This window comes from Hyperolius riggenbachi, chromosome 3 (genome assembly GCF_040937935.1).
Source record: "Hyperolius riggenbachi isolate aHypRig1 chromosome 3, aHypRig1.pri, whole genome shotgun sequence".
NCBI classification, from domain to species: Eukaryota; Metazoa; Chordata; class Amphibia; order Anura; family Hyperoliidae; genus Hyperolius; species Hyperolius riggenbachi.
In genome coordinates this window covers 85,366,700-85,389,087 of record NC_090648.1, presented here as the reverse complement: position 1 = coordinate 85,389,087, position 22,388 = coordinate 85,366,700, and the positions used below count along the sequence as shown (strand labels likewise).

Here is a 22,388-nt window from a genome sequence, read left to right as displayed (position 1 = left end):
CTTCACTGTGCGACGTTTGCAGTCAAAGTATACAGATGAGCATATAGGTGAAATACATGTAAAGCATATGATTGCAGCATGTGGGTATTGTGTGCAAACATTTCTGCTCTCTGCTCGTCCCTCCTCCCATCTCTGTCCACTCCCTGCCCTCTGTCCATCTTCTCCGTGTGTCGACCCCCCTCCCCTTCTCCTGTCCACAGCAGGGAAAGACCTGTCCTGCTAGTCATTTCACCCCGAATGCTTCGGTAGTAAAATGATCCGAGATCCGGATCAAAGATCCGGATCTTTTCAATGATCCGATTCGAATCATCCGGATCATTGAAAAGATCCGAACTTCCCATCTCTAGTCTGCCGCAGTATCTATAAAAACAGCTGCCTGACAGAATCCCCGCCCCTTAGGAGGTCTAACACTGCACTGCAAATAGCCTGACAGCCGCCCATCACCCTCCGCCCCACCCACTCCAGCTCTGCAATATCTTCTCATTGGTTGCCCAACTTACCCCACCGTTGTCAACTACATGCTCCCGCCCCCTGCACCTTACTCTAATTCAGCCCATAGAAACGAGGGAGATTGCCGATTGGCTCCCAGTGCAGTAAGCACGCCCATCCCTCCGGTTTCGAGAATCTGATTGGGTGTCTCTCGATCCGTCACCCCCGTCTGTCACTTGCCCCGCCTGTGACTGAGGCTCTGGCAGGTAACGGCTAGGTGTGCGTGCTGCAGTCCCCGGCGGAAATATGAAGCACTATGAGGTAAGCGGGGGTCTACCGGAGAGTGTGCGTGTGAGGCGTGAATGTGAGGCCCCTCCCTCACCCGCTGCTGCGTCCGTCACGTCCTCGGTATAATTCGCTTACTCTGGGAAGAATGTGGGAAGGCGCACGGCGCTACGGGGGCTGGGAGGGGACAAACTCCATAACAAAGCGAATGAGTCTGGGGGATAGTCTAGTAATGTGAGTGGCTAGTCTGTGACAGGCTCCTTACAGACTGACTGGCAGCTATAAATAATCTGTGCTGCGTCTCCCTGGCCTGAGGATTTCCCATACAGGGGATTCTCTCTACTGCTTACAGGAAGGAAGTCACATTTCAAGTGTCCCAGTGCTGACAAAGTATGGGGACAGGGACATATAATTGCATGGGGAAACCAATGAGAAGTCATAGCAATACAGCTAGTCATTTGGCAACTGATCGACCATCTGATTCTAGAATTATAATCCAATTGGATGCAAATTGGCGCTGCCATAAGCATGGCAGACCGAGGAATGTATTGATCTGGTATGCTTGGTAATTTTGGGCCAATATGATCGATCGTGTGCACGGTGTGATGAGCAATGAACATGATGGAAGCCCTGGCATTGTCCCCCTAAAGGATAATGTGCTACCCTGCTGGTGCATTTATACATTACCTGTCTGCTGTCACCTGCCCATCCATCCTCCTCCATTCGCACCTCACACGCTAGCGGCATACAGCAGGTGGCGCGTGTGTGAGGCACAGATGGAATGCTTACATGCTGGTAGCATGTGAGGCACAGTAATATATGGGGGCTCATTTACATTAAAGGGGCAGAGACATTGCAAGGTCGATTCCCGAGAGTTTTCTTGCTGAAATCGATTGGGTATCAACCTGCGGTTTATGGACAGCGACAGATCTCTCTGATCAGGGAGAGATGGGTCTCTTGCTCGAATCTGACCATACATCGCTAGATGTATGGGCACTTTATTCCAGACATGCCCATCAGATCAATTCCAAACCATTCTGCACACTGAGTCCAACAGAAATCTGTACAGCATCAACGTCCTGCTTGTTGCGGACATCCATCCCCCCCCCCCCTCGCTACTCTCGCTGGCCCATTTCCACTGGGAATTTCCAAGATTTGGGATCACTCTTGATAGATGATCAGCCTACAGTCAGTGAAATGTGTTGGAGAAAGTAGATGTCTGTCAGACTCAATCGATGTAGAGGAAAAAAAAAATCGATACATGTGTGTCCAAGTAGAGCAACTGCATGGAAATTGGCTGCCTTTGAAAACTGATAAGGTGCCCGAGAATAGTAAAATAATAATGTTATAAAGGTCATATGCATAGCCCCCCCCCCCCATGCCCTTCACAAAGGGACATACAGGAAGTGGACAGGGACAGGAAGTGCGTCACTGGGATTCCCAGGTTTCCCCGTCATTACCCATACCGCACACATTAAATTCTGCGTCCCCAATTCACCTTTATTATTTCTGCTGCCGTGGAAGTCTGGCAGTAACGTGCTATTGACTTTGCAGCGCCTAGTCGGGCACTTGCAGCACGGCGGGACAAGGTAAGGGTGCTAGGCCCCCGTTGTGTTACCTTACAGTTAAACAGAGTAACACAATGGCCATCATTCATAAAGCATTTCCACATGCGGAAATGCTTAAAACAGCTGACTTTAACGAACACTCAGCAAGTTTGGCATTCATAAAGCTTCTTTCCGCATGAAAAACTGACACTACCGAGCAGAGTGATAAATCACCGTCTTGTGCGGTGATTTTCGTAAAAAATGTAACAAAATTGTAATTCATAAAGATTACCTTAAGCGGTATGAGGACGGAAAATACCGCTCCCTCTTATGTGGCGATAACAATGTAAAGTGAATGGAGACACAGACCTCCCAGGCAGCTGCAGTAGAGCGGAACACGGGGAACTGTATCAACTCGGCTGCTTCCTGTGTCTCCGCAAGCCTACCGCCAGCCTAGTTCGGGAAATCTCCGCAGTGCTATTGCACCTGAACACTTTTTTATGAATGCCCACCCAGAAGTCTAAAATACCGGCAGCGGTGTTTTCCCGCACTGATTCTCCTTACCGACAGCTCTTTTATGAATGATACCCAATGTGGAAATTCCAATGCAAGTGTACAAACGGCCTCAAGCAATCATTGTCCTCACATGTCCAATTGATCGATTTCGACCTACGATCGATATAGCCTTGCTCTGCATAAAAACAATGCACCACTGACCTTCGATCAATTTTCAATAGATTCCGTGCTGAAAACTATTAAAGGGGTTCTTTATGGTTTAAAAAAAAAAAAAATTTCTTACCTGGGGCTTCTACCGGCCCCCTGCAGACGTCCTGTCCCATGCCAGTCCTCAAGGATCCTCCAGTCCCCCGTTGTGGCTCACTCCTCATTTGGCGACTTACAGTCGACCACAACTGCGCCTGCGCATGTCACCGGGAGCATCTTGCGCAGTGGGGGGGATGGGACCGGAGGATCCTTGAGGACCGGCGTGGGGACATGATGTCTGAAGGGGGCTGGTAGAAGCCCCAGGTAAGTGAAACTTTTTTTTTTTCTTTGAATTTTAAAGAACCCCTTTAAAAATTGATGTGCTGTGTATGTTTAGAATTAATCTCTCTCTGATCAGATTCCAATCAGAGAGAGCTTGATGATTGTGCAGATTCGGGTGCAATCTATTAGTGTGTGGCTAGCTTCAGGAACAGAATTAGGGGAAGCTGAACTGGAACTTTGTATAGGGCTCTGAGGGCTGGAACCCACTAGAGCGATTTTATGAGCGTTTATGGAGCGATTCAAACCGCTAGCGATTTCCCTAAATGCTCAGCTAATGTTAATGAATGGGCCAAGTTCCATTGGAGCAATTGCGATTACCAAATCGCAAAACGCAGGACATGCAGCATTTTTAGCATTAGTGATTAGCGTTAGTGTTTCTGCAATGTAAAGTATATAAACGCTGGCATTATCGTTTATCAAAACCTGCACAGAGCGATTTTGCTAGCGTTTTGAAGTTACTGCACACTGTAATAAAATTAAAATTAATTGAAAGGACCAATCAGAATTAAAACGCTAATCGCTACACAACCGCTGGCAAATAGAATACACTTTTTAAAATCGCTCCTGAAAACGCTCATGAAATCGCTTGCAAACCGCTCATACAAAACGCTAGCGATTGTGATTAGCTATAGCGTTTTGTAGTGGGTTCCAGGCCTGACAGATTAATCCCAGAATCTTATTAGCTATGTGCCAAATCACCTAACTATAATTCCAGCGATTGTTGAAGAAGAATAACCGGAAAGGCGAATTGAAGATAACATCTGTAATCAGTTAACATCGCAGGTTGACAGTCATTTGACAGCACAGAGCCACCTCCACATTTCCCACAAGAACATGCCATTCACACCTCCACCCTTTTACATAGGACAAAATGCTCAGCTGCCTAAACTAGCACCTGAAAAGGCCTTTTCACACGGGCAGCTAAACTGCACTCTCAGTGAGCAGTTACCAGGCAGCATACATTTGAAATCGGCGCCGGTAGACTTGGGCGCAGGATACAGCTGGTATATGACTGATCCTGCTTCTGCACAAGTCCCGGCCGTATTAATTACTATTCCCCCTCCAGGCCGCCATGGATAGTGGGGAATGATATAATTCGGCTTCCAGCGATTGCTGGAGGCCGAATTATTGTGTTTTAAAAGCAACTTCAGCTCCGTCTTCTGACGGCGCCAACGTTTTTCACTGTGCGGCGCTATAGATGTAATTCCTATTATAGTCTATGGTGGCGCTGGCTGCGCCCAAATCTTCCTGCGCTGAAAAGGACTGCTCCGACCTATCAACTGCATGTGTGAAAGGGCCCAAACAGCCTGTACACAGAAGTCACAAGCGTGTACATAGCTTTTAGCTAGCAAATACTATGCAGTGTTTTAACCTGCTGAGCGTTCTGGACGAGCTGAGCTCGTCCAGAGACGCCGGAGGCTGCCACTCAGGCCCTGCTGGGCTGATTTAAACGAAATAAAAAGGAGCACACGCAGCCGGCACTTTGCCAGCCGCGTGTGCTACCTGATCGCCGCCGCAGCGCGGGAATGCGCCGCGTGCAGCGGCGAAAGAGTGTCCCCCCAGCCGCCCGAGCCCAGCGCAGCCGGACCAAACAGTTCCGGCCAGCGCTAAGGGCTGGATCAGAGGCGGCTGACGTCAGGACGTCGGCTGACGTCCATGACGTCACTCCGCTCGTCGCCATGGCGACGAGAGAAGCAAAACAAGCTCATCGCGGCCCTTCTTGTTACTTCTGATCGCCGGAGGCGATCAGAAGTGCGGATTAGGAGCGCCCTCTAGTGGGCTTTCATGCAGCCAACTTTCAGTTGGCTGCATGAAATAGTTTTTTTTTAATTAAAAAAAAACGTCCGATCGCCAGCCTGGCGATCTTAATAGAACGCCAGGCAGGTTAAAGGTTATATCCGAGCTTAGAAAAAAGACACCTATTTAAAAGGGCACTACAGCGAAAAAAAGTAAACTTTAAAATATGTGCAAACATATACAAATAAGAAGTACATTTTTTTCCAGAGTAAAATGAGCCATAAATTACTTTTCTCCTATAATGCTGTCACTTACAGTAGGCAGTAGAAATCTGACAGAAGTGACAGGTTTTGGACTAGTCCATCTCTTCATAGGGGATTCTCAGCAAGGCTTTAAATCTTTATAAAGATATTCCCGAAAAAAATTTTAAACTGACGCTGGCCAGCTTCCCTGATCGCTACACAGTTTTTTTGGCAGTTGGACAGAGCAACTGCCATTCACTAAGTGCTTTTGAAAATAAATATATCCCTGAGAATCCCCCATGAAGAGATAGGCTAGTCCAAAACCTGTCGCTTCTATCAGATTTATACTGCCTACTGTAAGTGACAGCAACATAGGAGAGAAGTAATTTATGGCTCATTTTACTCTGGAAAAAATGTACTTCTTATTTGTATGTGTTTGCACATATTTTAAATTTTACAGTTTTTCGCTGTAGTGCCCCTTTAACTGGGGCTTCCTCCAGCCACTAGCAGCAGCTCACCGCAGCTCCGCTTTCAGCCACTGGTTCCTGATGGTGCAGAGGCTGACCTCGCCAGGTCGTCCTTTACTGCGCTTGCACTCGCACCACTGTCAATCACTCGCACGTGGTGTGTAATGCGTAGGTGCAGTAATTCTGCGCAGTACACTCCACACCACGTGCGAGTGATTGACAGCGGTGCTTGCGCATTAGAGGACTTCCTGGCGAGGCCGGCCTCTGCACCGTCGGGGGCCAGCGGCTGAGAGCAGAGTTGCGGCGAGGGACATAGCAGCTGCTAGTGGCTGGAGGAAGCCCCCATTAAATAGGTGTCATTTGTTTCATAGCTCGGACATTCGCTTTCATTTTGCAGCTAGAAAGAACACCGAAATTAGCTTAAATTGCTTAAACAAACAGCAACAACAACATTTGCCAGATTGCATGAATGTTGCATAGTGCATGAAGCCAGGAGGCTTGATGACGTCTTCAAGCCGGGACCCCGAAACTTGGTGGCAGTGCGATCCTGGATGGCGGGGAGAGCTCCACATTGCTGGATCTAGGGATGAACAATGAGATGACTATCTATACTGGGGACACCCATGTCTGACTATCTATACTGGGAATACTATGCCTGGCTATCTAAACTGGGGACACCTAAACCAGGGAAACTGCTTTGGTCCTGAAGTGTGGTTTTATTGCCGTTCCCTAAGTGGTTAAAGAGACTCTGAAGCGAGAATAAATATCGCTTCAGAGCTCATAGTTAGCAGGGGCATGTGTGCCCCTGCTAAAATGCCGCTATCCCGCGGCTAAACGGGGGTCCCTTCACCCCCAAACCCACCCCCGCAAGACTTGGTCGCAAAGTTGGTTGTGAAATATCTCTTCCTGGAGGCAGGGCTAACAGCTGCAGCCCTGCCTCCAGACGCGTCTATCAGACGCGCATCGCCGGCTCTCCCCCGCCCCTCTCAGTGAAGGAAGACTAAGAGGGGCGGGGGAGAGGCGGAGGTACGCGTCTGATAGACGCGCATGAGGCAGGGCTGCAGCGGTTAGCCCTGCCCCAGCTAGGAAGCGCTCCCCCCGGCTGCACGGAGGGGATTTGGGGGTGAAGGGACCCCCGTGAAGCCGTGGGATAGCGGCGTTTTAGCAGGGGCACACATGCCCCTGCTATTTATGAGGTCTGAAGCGAGATTTATTCTCGCTTCAGACTCTCTTTAAGGGCTGAATCACACTTTGTGTGATTGTGCTCAGTTTGCTGATTGCTACCTTATGCGGGTGTTCTCATTGCAGAGTTTCCATTCTAAGAAATTTGAAAATATGCTGTCTGTACTATTTTTGGAGAGATACAATCCTTTATCGCTCTGACAATTGCTTTGCAAATTGCATTCGATTTGTAATGTGAACTAGGCCCAATTCACAGTGTTAACACTTCAATTCGGTGCGTACACACATGCGACTATAGTCGTTTGTAACGATCGTTCCCCGATCTTTACTAACGACGATCGTTACAAAAAACGAACCACCGACTATTAAGGCAAACGACGAACGAGCCAAATCGCTACAAAAGAAAGTTCTGTCTCGGCGGATTTTAACCAACGACGATCGTTTGCAAAAGTAGTACATCGTTGGAAACGGTCGTTCGTACTAGGCTTGACATGCGCATTTCACTATTTCTCCCTGAAACTTCTCATTTTTATGCGCAGGCGCAATAGTTGCTTTACGTGATGTAACGTTCATTCTAACGATCAGATCGTTACACACATTTAAAAACTAACTTTACTCAGGTCGTTCTTTCATCAATTAAAAGCTCGTTCGTCGTTCTCAACGAACGATCGTTGTCGCATGTGTGTACGTAGCATAAGGGCTGGAACCCACTAGGCCGATTTTGGCAGCGATGTCCCAAACACAAAAAGGGGTTTTCAGAGTGTGCCAGTCTTCTGCTTTCCAGTCCCTGTACTTCCTGCAAAATTTGAATCTGTCCTTTAAGTTTTTGTTTTTTTACAGCCCTTCTTAACTAAAGTACATCTGAATTGAGAGGTATACGGAGGCTGCTGTTTATTTCCTTTTCGGCCTGGTTAAACACTGAAAGATCTTTTTTTTAGCGATAGTGATTTGAGAAGCTAATGCAATGCTATGGGTTATTTTTATAAAATCGCATTGCTCAAGTGAGATCACGCACATAGTATTACATTAGCAAGAGCTTTTAAAATTATAAGTGCATGGAAAAAGCTCCTGCAGTGTTAACCAGCCCTCAGGTCGGATCCACACTATAAGCACTTTTGTGAACGCTTGCATTTGATTAGTGCTTGTTAAAAAAAAAAAAAAATCACTCCCATTCACTTTCATTAAAATTGCGTAAAAATAGCAGCGATTGTGTGTTTTTCCGTATGCGCAATCACAGCGATTTTTACTGTGATTTTAATGAAAGTGAAAGGGAGCAATTTTTTTTAAAAAAGCACTCAGCAAGCGCTATTTAAACGCAAGCGCTCACAAAGGGCCCTTTTCCACTAGCAGTCACTAGCGCTTGCGCTAAACGCTAGTGATTGTGATTCAGCAAGTCCCTAATTTTATTCCGTGATTGTGATATGCAATGCATAGCATAGCAAAATCACAATAAAAATCGAATAGTGGTAGTGGAAAATACATACAGCGATTCCTGTTATTTAGCAAACCCTAGCAATTTAAAAATCGCTAGCTATTTTCAATTTTGCGATTCAGCATCGCAATCGCCGCAAGTGGAACAGGGCCCAAAAGCACTTGTAGTGTGGAACTGGCCTTACACAATACCAGTTGCCTGGCAGTCCTGCTGATGGCTGCAGTATTGTCTGAAGCACACACCTGAAACAAGAATGCTGCTAATCCAGCCAGAAACGCCTGATTTGCATGCTTGTTCAGGGTCTGTGGCTAAAAGTATTAGAGATAGAGTATCAGAAGGACTGCCAGGTAACTGGAATAGTTTTGAAGGAAATACATATGGCAGCCGCCATATTGTTTTCACTTCAGGGGTACTATAAGGCCTCTTTCGCAGTGGGACGTTGCGTTTGATGCAACGTTAAAGTCGCACAACGTGCCCCTAACGCAGCGCATGTAGGTTATGAAATTGGACGTTATTTTGCACTGCGTTGTGTCTCTTGGTGCGCCGTTTTTGTCGCATACTGATGGAACAAAAACAACGTATGCGTTACATTTAAAAAAAAAATTACTGAGCATGTGCAACGCACATAACGCAGCAAATTTATTGCTAAACACACAGCATGCAGCACTTTCTAAATATTGGTACACGTTACACACAACGCAACGTGTGCACTGTGAATATTGCACAGACTTAGTATTGCTGTGCGTTAGTCCACGTTAAAACATTTTCTAACGTGCGACTTTAACGTCGCACTGTGAAAGAGGCCTAATAGGCAGTGAGATGTCTCTTAGGCCTCTTTTCCATGGACTGTTGAGCTGTGTGCTCATAAGGCTTCCTTTTAACGGACCGCTAATAGGCAGTTAAATGCCTCTCAAACTCAACTTCTCACTGCTGCCTAGTAACTGCTTGTTGCTGCATAACTGCTTACTTCTGCCTGGTAACTGCTTGCTGAGCACACAGCTCAACAGTTCGTGGAAAGGAGGCCTAGATCAGTTACCAGGCAGCAGTGAGCAGTTACCAGGCAGAAACAAACAGTTACCAGGCAGCAGTGAGCAGTTGTGAGAGTTTGAGAGGCATTTCACTGCCTATCAACAGTCCATGGAAAAGAGGCCTTAGGCCTCTTTTCCACAGACTGTTGAGCTGTGTGCTTAGCAAGCAGTTACCAGGCGGCAACAAGCAGTTGCCAGGCAGCAGTGAACAGTTACCAGGCGGCAGTGAGCAGCTGTGAGAGTTTGAGAGGCATTTCACTGCCTATCAACTGTCCGTGGAAAAGAGGCCTTAAACTCTCACAACTGCTCACTGCTGCCTAGTAACTGCTTGTTGCTGCCTGGTAACTGCTTGCTGAGCACACAGCTCAACAGTGTTGGACATCCTGATTAGGGCTGGTCCATGAAATACACATTTTCTGCGTACATTTATGCAGCTTTAAAATTGACCTATCAGAACCCTCCAAGGTGGAATGCAGTTGGTTTATTTTCAAGCTGCATGAATTTGCCTACACAATTTGCATAATCCTACAACAGTTCAGACGTAAGCCTTGTACACACTATCAATTAGAATTGGCCAATTTTACCACCTCCATGTAGTATGAGGGCCAAAAGATTTTGAATACTATGAGCAGACTGTACAGGTTAGCTCCCATACTACATGGAGACGGTAAAATTGGTCAATCATTGGCCAATTCTAATTGATAGTGTGTACAAGGCTTGAGGCCAGTGCACACCAAAAATAGCTAGCGTAATTGCAATTGCTAAGTGCTTTTGAAGTGATTTTTTTTCTTTGTAAGTGATTCCGAGCGATTTCAGGCATGTGCACGTTCTAGGTATGCATTTTTTTTTATTTTTCTTACAGTAGAGCTAGAAGTAAACAGACTTCGCCATTTGAAGTGCGCAGTGTTGCGGCGGCGGCATGATAGAGCCTATCATGCCGCCGCTACACTGTGCACTTCAAATAGCGAAGTCTGGTAGCCATAGAAACGGACAACAATAGGTGTCAGTTTTGCCAGCTTCGCTACAGGGTTCCTTGCCGGGCAGTGTCATCAGTGAGGCTGTGTCCCTCTCCACACAGCAGTTGTGTCCCAGCATAGATGGAGGTTGCCGCTCCACATACATCTATAAATATTACAGTGACAAAAAACAAAGACTTTAGCCATAGTGCCCCTTTAATAAAGTACTAAATACCCAAGCTTTGGTGTTGAGTGCTGACAGCCTCCATCCTATATGAGTACATTTGAAATCGGCGCCGGTAGACTTGGGCGCAGGATACAGCGGTATATAGCTGATCCTGCTTCTGCACAAGTCCGGGCCGATTTAATTACTATTCCCCCTCCAGGCCGCCATGGATAGTGGGGGAATGAAATAATTTGGCTTCCAGCGATTGCTGGAGGCCGAATTATTATGTTTTTAAGCAACCTCAGCTCCGTCTTCTGACGGCGCCAACGTTACTCACTGAGCGCTTCAATAGGAATGATTCCTATTGAAGTCTATGGAGGCGCCGGCTGCGCCCAAATCTAGCAGCGCTGAAAAGCACTGCTCAGTCCTGCATTGCTGCATTGGGGTCGATTCATAAAGCATTCCCACATGCGGTAATGCAGAAAACGGCTGACTTTACCGAGCACTCAGCAAAATGTCTATTCATAAAAGCTGTTACCGCATGAAAAGCTGAAATTCCCGAGCAGTGAGGTAAATTACCGACTTGTGCGGCGATTATCTCAACACATCAGTAAATGTCAATTCATAAAGATTAGAGCAGGCGGTAATGGCACAGAGAACACCACCTGCCTTGAAGAGGTGATAAGGCAGCAATAAGAGCAAAGTTAATGGGACAGATCTCCCAGGCAGCAGCGGTGAGAGCGGAATAAACAAGGCTTCCGGTGAATACCTTAGGGCCCTTTTCCACTAGCAATCGCAATCACAAACGCCAGCGATTGCAAGTTTTCATTACTTCTGTTATGCGATTGGGATTTTTCATTTGCATTGCATTATCACTGAAAAAAAAAAAAAAAAAAAAAAAAAAAAAAAATCGCTCCAGAAAGCATTAGCGATTTACAAATCGAATCACTATAATGGAAAATACTTCTCGTGATTTCTATGATAAAGTAGCACCCCTAGCAATTTAAAAATCACTAGCTATTTGCGATTTTACAACTCAGCTGTGTAGTGGAAAAGGGCCCTTAGGCTGTGTTTTTTAACCTCTTGGGTACCTGTTTTCAGATGTGTATTTCACATCAGAAAGCCTGGATGTGTAAAGTTTCTTGAAGTTCTTCTAAGCTGTAGCAATTAAATAGATTGTTTAGAAAGACTAAAGGTGCGTACACACATGCGACTATAGTCGTTTGTAACGATCGTTCCCCGATCTTTACCAACGACGATCGTTACAAAAAACGAACCAACGACTATTAAGGCAAACGACGAACGAGGCAAATCGCTACAAAACAAAGTTCTGTCTTGGCGGATTTTTACCACCGACGATCGTTAGCAAAAGTGGTACATCGTTGGAAACGATCGTTCGTACCAGGCTGGACATGCGCATTTCACTTTTTCTCCAAGAAACTTTACAATTTTATGCGCAGGCGCATTAAGTGCTTTTACGTGGTGTAACGTTCGTTCTAACGATGCGATCGTTACACACTTTTTACAACTAACTTTACTTCGGTCGTTCTTTCGTCAATTAAAAGATCGTTCGTCGTTGACAACGAACGATCGTTGTCGCATGTGTGTACGTAGCATAATAGACAGATTCAGGGTAAGGAGAGGCAGTAAAACAAAAAATGCACATCTAAAGGGAAGTTGGGGATGCCTCTTTTATTGTAATGCTGCCTGTCTCTGCACAGATGTATCAACTCAGCCAGCTACTCTTCTCATTACCGACACTTTAGTTAAGAAAAAAACACTGCATTTCTACCGAAAGATTTTTATGAATTAGCACACAGAAGTCTAAAAAATTTTTTTTTACCGCAAAGCCCTTTATGAATTGACCCTATAGCCTAGGAGCCTCAACCACCACCTCAGGTAGGTGCCACACATTACCATCCCCATAGCTCCAATTGGAGGGAGGATAAATTACCTTAGCCACGCCCCCTTTAAAAGACCTTGCAGGTGGGAGAGAGTGTGGTAGCTTGGCCATGATACGTCGCAGAACACATTACTGGAGAGTGAGTTATGTGCTATTTAAAACCTAGATTACGTATATCCCTGTTTTATTAGATAAAAATCTTGTCAGTCATTTACTATACAGAGATTGGGGCATGCAAAAAGGAAAAAACATTTCGTCTTGAGAGAGACTTAAAAGGCAACTGAAGTGAGAAGTATATGGAAGCTGCCATATTTATTTCCTTTTAAACAATAGCAGTTGCCTGGCAGCCCTGCCTGCCGGAGCAGTGCTTTTCAGCGCAGGAAGATTTGGGTGCAGCCGGCGCCACCATCGACTGTAAAAGGTATTACAGCTATAGCGGCACTTAGTGAGTAACATCAGCGCCGTCAGAAGACGGAGCTGAAGTTGCTTTTAAAACAATAATTCGGCCTCCAGCAATCGCTGGAGGCCGAATTATATCATTCCCCACCATCCATGGCGGCCTGGAGGGGGAATAGTAATTAACACGGCCCGGACTTGTGCAGAAGCAGGATCAGCCAAATACCAGCTGTATCCTGCGCCCAAGTCTCCCGGCGCCGATTTCAAATATATGCCTGCCTACTGATCTGTGTGGCTGCAGTAGTGTTTGAATAACACCAGAAACCAGCATGCAACTAATGTAGTCAGATCTCACAATAATGGGCTCTATTCACAAAGCATTACCGCATTCGGGAATGCTCAAAACAGCCGATTTTACCAATCACCTTCCCAAATTACAATTCACTAAGCCTGTTACCGCACATAAAATTACTGTTCCCAACTAACGAGGTAAATTACGGACTTGTGCAGTAATTACTGCAGAAAATGTCAAGAAATGTCAATTTCACAAAGATTTCTGCATTCCATTTACCGGGCAAAAGTGTTTGGTATTTTCCTCCAGCTGACAGCAGCCAATAACTCGCTCTTCCCATGCTGTCTCTGTGCTGTGGATTTGACAGACAGCGTTTGGGGAGAGCCAGGCAGCCTGCTTCTTCACTGTGATTTGATTTGATGATGTATTGGTGTCAGAGGAAGCTGACTGTCCTGAGGGCTTTCTTGCATCCCTTTAGATGTGTAAATCTGTATTGTAGCATACAGAAGAGCTCCCCCTGGTGGCTGCAGCACATCTAAAGGGATGACCGTATGCACAGTCTGGAAAACCTCTGAGTCACACACACAGCTCCCTGCCTGCTGCCCTGCTAGAAGGCTGGTAAGTGACACTTACTGACCAGTGCTTAGTGAATTGAGGCATGTTTGTTCAGTAAATTACCTAACTTCTGCCTCATGTGGAAAAACTTTAGTGAATTTGTAAAAAAAAAAAAAAAAGTGTAAAATACCGCAGGAGGTATTTTACCGTCCAAAATTATTTTACCGAACTGCCATTGTAAATAGAGGCCATTGTCAGAAACAGCTGATCTGCTTTATGCTTGTTCAGGATCTATGGCTAAAAGTATTAGAGGCAGCGGATCAGAGTACATTTGAAATCGGCGCCGGTAGACTTGGGCGCAGGATACAGCCGGTATATGGCTGATCCTGCTTCTGCACAAGTCCGGGCCGTTATAATTACTATTCCCCCTCCAGGCCGCCATGGATAGTGGGGGAATGAAATAATTCGGCTTCCAGCGATTGCTGGAGGCCGAATTATTGTGTTTTTTAAGCAACCTCAGCTCTGTCTTCTGACCGAGCCGACGTTACTCACTGAGCGCTGCAATAGCAGTGATTCCTATTATAGTCTATGGAGGCGCCGGCTGCGCCCAAATCTAGCAGCGCTGAAAAGCACTGCTCCGGCGGATCTGTGGTATAGACAGGCAACTAGTATTGTTTAAAAGGAAATAAATACAGCAGCCTCTATATCCCTTTCGCTTCAGTTGTCCTTTAAGAGTCTGCTGACAGCAGCATAATTACCAGTGCATCCATACTCTGTATCAGCTGAATCAGAGCATTGAAATGGGCAGTTTTATATGTTGTCAGCTGCAGAGGCTGTTGCTGCATGCAGTCATACAGGCTTTCATTGCTTGACTAGACTTGCATGTCATTGCAATGCAGTCATTGAGGAAACATTGTCAGTGGTTGCTGGTGGCCATACTGAGGCAGTTGGGGTGAGCATGTGGAATTAAGTTATCAAGACCAGTGCTGGGAAAACTTGCTCAGTGGAGCATTAGTTCAGAGTAACCAGTCCACAGTCTAATGGCCCATACTCACAGGCTACAATTGTCGCCGCAACATGCGGCGACAGGTCGCCCGTGAGTATGCGGCGTTGCACGGGCGCGCACCCTGAACCGCCGCTCGTCGCTGATGTCGCCAGGCGATTGAACTGCTCAATCGCCTGGCAACTCCGCCGCAACTGTCGCTAGTTCGTGTGAGTACGCGGACTAGCGACAGCAACAAGATAAGAATACATTGGGCTTCCGGCGGGGGGAGGAGCAACAGCGACAGCTTCCGCCGCATCAGTTGCCAGGTCCCTCCGCCGTGTGTATGCGGAGGGACCTGGCGACGAGCTGTCGCCGGCCTGTCGCGCACATGCTCACGTGTGCTGGCGACAGGCCAAAACAGTTGCCCGTGAGTATGGGCCATAATTACCTGAAACAGCTGAGACCTGATTGGTTGCACCTTTTACTTCATGCAAATTCATGCCTCTTGAAAATGGACCAATTGTATCCTGCCAAGGTGGCATTCGATTGGTCCATTTTTAGGCTGCATGAATGGGCATACTAAATTTTAGTTCTGAAATGATTTGTATCTTACTGACCAAAACCAGCCAAAATCGAGGCAGGATGGATAAGTACTTACTAAATAGTCATTTCTAAGTGGTTTGTGATTGGTTAGCAGAATATTTACCTTCAGATCAGTGGATGATTCAGTTGGTTTGATCAGATTAGGATTTTTGACTGGGAGTGAGTGTTGGATACTGTGTACAGGCCCTTAAAGGACAACTGAAAGGAGAGTGATATGGAGGCTGCCATATTTATTTCCTTATAAGCAACACTAGTTGCCTGGCAGTCCTGCTGATCCTCTGCCTCCAATAATTTTAACCACAGACCCTGAACAAGCATGCAGCAGATCAGGTGTTTTGGACATTGTCAGATCTGAGAAGACTAGCTGCATGCTTGTTTCTGGTGTGATTCAGACACTACTGCAGCCAAATAGATCAGCAGCGCTGCCAGGCAACTGGTATTGTTTAAAAGGAAAAAATATGTCAGCCTTCATATTCTTCTTCTCATTTCAGTTGTCCTCTAACCTCCTTGGCGGTAAGCCCGTGCTGAGCACGGGCTATGCCGCCGGAAGGCACCGCTCAGGCCCCGCTGGGCCGATTTGCATAATTTTTTTTGCTACACGCAGCTAGCAGTTTGCTAGCTGCGTGTGCATGACGATCGCCGCCGCTATCCGTCGCGCCGCAGCCCCCCCCCCCCCCCATTTGCAATGTTAATTGACAAAGATCAGAGCATTCGGTAAAGCAAGTAAAATGTTTGGTGTTTTAAGACCTATCTGGACTTGCTTAACAAACAATAACCATGCGATAAGACTGGTATGCAAGGCAGACAGCTGATCGGAGGAACCTCCTGGTCTCTGCTTCTCGCCCAATTGATCCGATGCACTAACGGGCGGGACATCAAAACGGAAAAAAAAACATTACTAGTGCAGAGGAATGAGACATTGTAAAAGGCTTTTCTGTATCCCTTTAGATGTGCAGCTCTCTATACTGATACACAGAATTGAGACCTCTAGTGGCTGCAGCACATATAAAGGGATACAAGTGGCATTTTACTTTTACAAAACTGACACAAGAAAGACGTGCAGAGAGAAGAATCTCAGCTGGCTGCCTATTCTACAGCTGGTGAGACATACTGAGCGGGGCTTAGTGAATCGAAGCCAAATTTTCCAGTAAATTACTGCATGTGAGGAAATCTTAGTGAATTTGAAAAAAAAAAAAAAAATCTGTATTTTACCAACCTCATTTTTATTACGATCAGCCCTTAGTGAATGGAACCCATTAATGTGACTTCACTAATACCACTTTGCACGTTTTTGTACAAGTCGGTGAAGTCCTTTAAAGTCCATGATGGCTGAAAAGGAGATTAGACACAGCAATAAAAGTAGACCCCTTCCACTTGGGGCCAACCTTTGTCATCCAATAGCCTCTAATTGTCACCTTAGTTAGCAAAGAGGGAGCCAGGACTGCCAACCCCATCTTGCCATTTTACTAGATATGACCCAGTGTTCTCCCCAGAGATAAATAGCTGGGCGGCCCGCCCAGGTAAAATAAACCACCGCCCGGCTGTCAGCACGTACCTGAGAAGCCACCGCTGTTCTGCTTTTCTGCGTACGAGATCTCGCACTTCCCAGCGGGCTCGTACAGTCATGGGATCAGCATGGACTGTGGGGACCATCTGTACTAGTATAGACTGCAGAGCACTCCTCCGGGATCAGCGTGTCACAAGCAGTCTGCCTGCCCAATGACACAGAGCAGGGAAACTGGAGCCTGTGCACTGTGTGGCTAAGGTATGCATTTATGTGAAATGCCTGCTCATGATTATTGCTTTGCACATGGGGGGTGTGGTATTGCAGATAGTATGTAGGGGCTAAATATGATAATCATTACAATATATAAAGTCCCTGCACAATATCTTCAATACTTTGCATGCCACCCCCCTATCAAGGAATAACATCCATATGAAATAAAAGCCATCAGCTCATCAGCCGAGCTGTGCTGGCCCTGCATTCCCGGGTTGCTCCCTCCCCCCCCCCCCCCCCCCCCCCCCCCCGGCTACTTTTTTATGCCACCCGGCTGGAAAAAAAATTCTGGGGAGAACACTGTGACCTATGAGACGCTAATTATTCTGACTTCCATGTAAGCTGTATGTTGAAAGTAGGCCTATCAAAGCCGACAGGAAGAACATTTGATTTACACAATTCCATGCGGTGTATAATTTGCATTACATTTTCATGAAAGCGGAATTCTTATCATGTCATTGACTTTTTAATAGATCTGCATTAAAAATGACATATACGTTTCCACTGTGTCGACATGTTTCTGAAAACGCATCAGACGTTCCATGCATGGCTATGGGGATTCACATGTGAGATCTGATTTTATGCTGCAGACTTTTTTTTCCCCCTGTACGTAAATTTAGCAATACGTCCGTTTTAAGGGTGGGCATAACATTTAGAGGTATATCAGACCTAAGAGAAGGGCAATGAGAAAGAAAGAGGGACAGAGGGATTGGCTTCTAGAAGACAAAAGAGACAGTTGGGACAGTTTATGACCGGGCTTTATGCTGTCCTGGGTCACCACAAGCTATCTGGGTATTCTAGGACTGGTTGGATAGTACGTGGGCTGGGATTGCGCATAGACTGATATCTTGTTGAGGTAACAGTGTGCTGGCCGTATTACGTAACTTGCAGAAAGATTGGGCCTGGTGCCTCGATGGGCTGAGCCTCTGGTCAGGTCTCCTGATTTCTGACGCTTCACTGTAACATTTCGGATTGTAGGCTTTCCACGTTATCATGTAATACCACAGGGTAAAGTTCATTGATAACAGTGCTATCCTTTACACCCCGCAAAGCCAGTGACCCTTGGCTTAGTTGCTTCCTAGAGCTCTTTAGCAACAGATAAAACCCAAGCTATCCATGTGTGTATTTTAGGACAACTGAAGTGAGAGGGATATGGAGGCTGCCATATTTATTTCTTTTTAAGCAATACCAGTTGCCTGGCAGCCCTGCTGATCCTCTGTCTCTAATACTTTGAGCAGTAGACCCTGAACCAGCATGCAGCAGATCAGATGTTTCTGACATTATTGTCAGATCTGACACGCTGACATGCTTGTTTCTGGTGTGATGCAGACACTACTGCAGCAAAATAGATCAGCAGGGCTGCCAGGCAACTGGCATTGTTTAAAAGGAGATAAGTATGGCACCCTCAATATAGTATGGCATTTTCCATATTCTTCTTACTTTAGTTGTCCTTTAACCACTTTGTCCTCCACTACAGTATATCTACGTCAGCTGTGTCACCCTCCAAGCCACAGTGACGTAGATATACTGACCTCCTTGCAGCCCTGCTGTGCACAATCGGGTGCGCTTCAGAGCGCACCCTCCGGCACTGTCAGCTGCAATATTAATTGGTGGAAGGGAACATGTTCCCTTTTGGCCAATTAGTATACCCTCCTCCCATGAATGATCACTGCAGTAGTGAACTGCAGCGATCCTTCATCTGTCCCCCTCGGCGCACAAATAGTTAAAAAAAAAAAGCACAAGCAAGCAGCCACCTACCTCGGTCCTGCGACTGTCTTGAAGCCTGATCCTCCGATCACCGCTCTGAAGTCAGCCGCATATTGCCGGAAATCCGGGTCCCGGCTTGATGACGTCATCAAGCCGGGACCCGGGTTACCGGCAATATGCGGCTGGCTGCAGAGCGGTGATCGGAGGATCAGGCTTCAAGACAGTCGCAGGACCGAGGTAGGTGTGTGGCTGCTTGCTTGTGCATTTTTTTAACTATGTGTGCGCCGAGGGGGCTGCCTAATGGGGGGGGTGCATCTGGATCTATGGATTATTGGGGGGGGATATGTAAAGGGGGGGTGCATATGCACGGGGGGACATCTGAGTAACCAAGGTGAGGGGGGGTTTACACATTTTGCACATCTGGGCACCTGGGGGGCCCATAACTTAATACTGGGGGCACATTTGGTTATAATGGGGGCAGCACTAATCTTGGGGGTACATCTGACTATAATGGGGTAATCCTGATCCAGGGGACACATCTGGCTATAAATAGGGGCACTATTTTTGGGGGTGCATCTCAATCGATTCTGGGGGTGGCAAACACAGGGGACACATCTGGCTATGCTGGGGGGCTGATATTGGGGACACATCTGGCTATACTGGGGGGGGGGGGTGATACTGGGGACACATCTGGATATCTATACTGGGGTGACTTTAACTGGTTGCACAGTTTTTATGTCAATCGCACTTTTTATTTTTAAACAGAAATTGGTCAAAATTGAGAAATGATGCATTTTTTTATTTTTTCCCCCCTTTTTCCCATTAAAATGCATAGAGAGGAACATTTTATTTGGGACCAAATACCCCCCAATGAAAGCTTAGTTTGTCTTGAAAAAAACGATGTATAGATCATTTAAGTAGCACGAGTACAGATGAAGTTATTGGTGATTAAACAGGGACACCGCTAAAGCGTCAAAACTGCTCTGGTCAATAAGGGGAAAACAAGGTCTGGATGCGAAGTGGTTAAAGCCCACTCTAGGTATACATTTTCTTCAGGTAGATATACATTGCAGGCAGGAATACGCTATTTGTTGAGTTTAATACTGTAGATTAGACATTGGTGGTAAAATTGGTCAGTGATTGGCCAATCATAATTGAAAGTGTGTTCCAGGCTTTGAGCCCCATCTACACTATACAATTTTTTTTGTCCGATTCAATTTATTGATTCAATTCAATCCGACATGTCCGATCTGGATTCGATTCAACTCTCCAAACAGTTCCTGCAATTAATCTGGTCTGCAGAGCACAGCCAGTCAGCCAATTAAAAGACAAAAGGGCCCTTATGCAATTCACTTTTCCACCTAAGTTTTCTCCTAGGAGATAATTTTTTTATCTTCTATTTAAAATAACTTTTCAGAATTTTGCAATTGAAAATTCACCAAAAAGTAATTTAAAAACTATAAAAAATATTTTTTTGTGATTTCTTTCTTAGTGGTTTAAAATGCATTTTATGTACAAGTTGCGTGACTCGGCCAGGCTTTCAGGCACTATTGCGGGTGACAGGGGTCACCTGGGGAGACGGCGAGGGTCAAGCAGCCTCAAAGGGGCTTAAAGCCAATGGGTACCGTTTAAAAAAAGAAAAAGTCAGATACTCACCTAAGGAGAGGGAAGGCTCGGTCCTAATGAGCCTTCCCTCTCCTCTCCCGGTGCCCTCGGTGCTGCGCTGGCTCCCCCGTTCGCGTCCGCCGTCGCAGGGACTTCGGAGGTCTTCGGGAGCACTCGGGCTTCCGAAGACGGGCCGCTCCATACTACGTACGTGCGAGTGCGTCATAGAGGGCGCTCGCGCATGCGTAGTATGGAGCGGCCGCGTCATCGGGAGCCCGAGTGCTCCCGAAGGCTTCCGAAAGCTCCCTTCGGCATGCGGAAGTGGCAGTATTTGACCGAAGTGGTCGAATACTGCCACGGGGGATCCTGCCCGGGCACCGGGAGAGTAGAGGGAAGGCTCATTAGGACCGAGCCTTCCCTCTCCTTAGGTGAGTATCTGACTTTTTCTTTTTTTAAACGGTAAACATTCACTTTAAAGGGAATCTTAACTGAGAGGGATATTGATTTTTAAAGTAATACCAGTTGCCTGGCATCCTGCTGATCTCTTTGGTTGCAGCGGTGGCTGAATCACACACCTGAAACAAGCATGCAGCTAATCCAGTCTGACTTCAGTCAGAACACCTGATCTGCATGCTTGATCAGGGGCTGTGGCTGAAAGTATTAGAGACACAGGATCAGCAGGACAGTCAGGCAACTGGTATTATTTTAAAAGGAAAAATCCATATCCTTCTCAATTTAGGTTCCCTTTAGGCTGCTTACACACTAAGACGTTACAGGCGCACGTTAGTGCGCCTGTAACGCTCCCCCAACGCACAGCAATGTAACACAAGTGGGCTGTTCACACAGCACACGTTGCGTTACATGTAACGCTGCACGTTCTGCCGAAAGTGCAGCATGCTACGGCGTTAGAGCGGCTATAGCCGCGTTAGACTGTTTGCACATGCGCAGTGGGGGGCGGAGAGGAAGCGGGGAGATGCAGCTACAGTAGCCGCGCACATGGCTACTTAATATTCACTGCACTGGCGGCCGCTGATTGGCCGGTGGGACCACGTGATGCGGAGTGTCTCGCTCCGCATAACGTGGTCCCCGCCGGCCAATCAGCGCCACTCTGGGAGACTTCATACGGATAGAGCCGCCTAACGTGGCTCACTCTACCGTCCTCTCCCGCACCACCATACGTTGCATTAGGTGCACGTTATGCGACCTTAACGTAGCACCTAACGCAACGTCTTGGTGTGCAAGTAGCCTTAAAGGGAAGGTTCAGGGAGGGTGGCTAAAAAATAAAAATCAATTTCCACTTACCTGGGGCTTCCTCCAGCCCGTGGCAGGCAGGAGGTGCCCTCGCCGCCGCTCCGCAGGCTCCCGGTGGTCTCCGGTGGCCGACCCGACCTGGCCAGGCCGGCTGCCAGGTCGGGCTCTTCTGCGCTCCAAGGCCCGGCACTTCTGTGTCCCACGCCGGCGCGCTGACGTCATCGGACGTCCGCCGGGCTGTACTGCGCAGGCGCAGTAGTTCTGCGCCTGCGCAATACAGCCCGGCGGACGTCCGATGACGTCAGCGCGCCGGCGTGGGACGCAGAAGTGCCGGGCCTTAGAGCGCAGAAGAGCCCGACCTGGCAGCCGGCCTGGCCAGGTCGGGTCGGCCACCGGAGACCACCGGGAGCCTGCGGAGCGGCGGCGAGGGCACCTCCTGCCTGCCACGGGCTGGAGGAAGCCCCAGGTAAGTGGAAATTGATTTTTATTTTTTAACCACCCTCCCTGAACCTTCCCTTTAAGGAAGCTTCTCGTCTCAGATACATTTTAAATATCAGTCTTACCAAAAGTGGCATTTGATTAAGGCTAGGTTCACAGTGGTCAGTTGCATAACTCACACCTTATAATGACTGTGAACTGCAATGGAGACTGGCCATAGACTTTATACAAAGCCTGCATGCAGTGAGTTAGAATAACACAATCCGTTAGGGCTCTTTTCCACTAGCAGTCGCAATCACAAACGCCAGTGATTGCGATTTTTCATTTGCATTGCATTATCCCTCTTAAAATTGCTCCGAGC

General features: G+C 47.0%; 1 protein-coding gene across 1 annotated transcript in view; it reads left to right on the top strand.

The window, feature by feature from the left end:
* The first annotated feature begins 647 nt into the window (after window positions 1-647).
* The window catches only part of LOC137562788 (very-long-chain enoyl-CoA reductase), a 73,630-nt gene continuing 51,889 nt past the window's right edge, over window positions 648-22,388 (top strand). Inside the window, exon 1 of the mRNA XM_068274483.1 lies at window positions 648-750. Coding sequence (XP_068130584.1) covers window positions 736-750 — 15 coding nt within the window. The 5' untranslated portion in view covers window positions 648-735. The remainder of the gene's footprint in view (window positions 751-22,388) is intronic.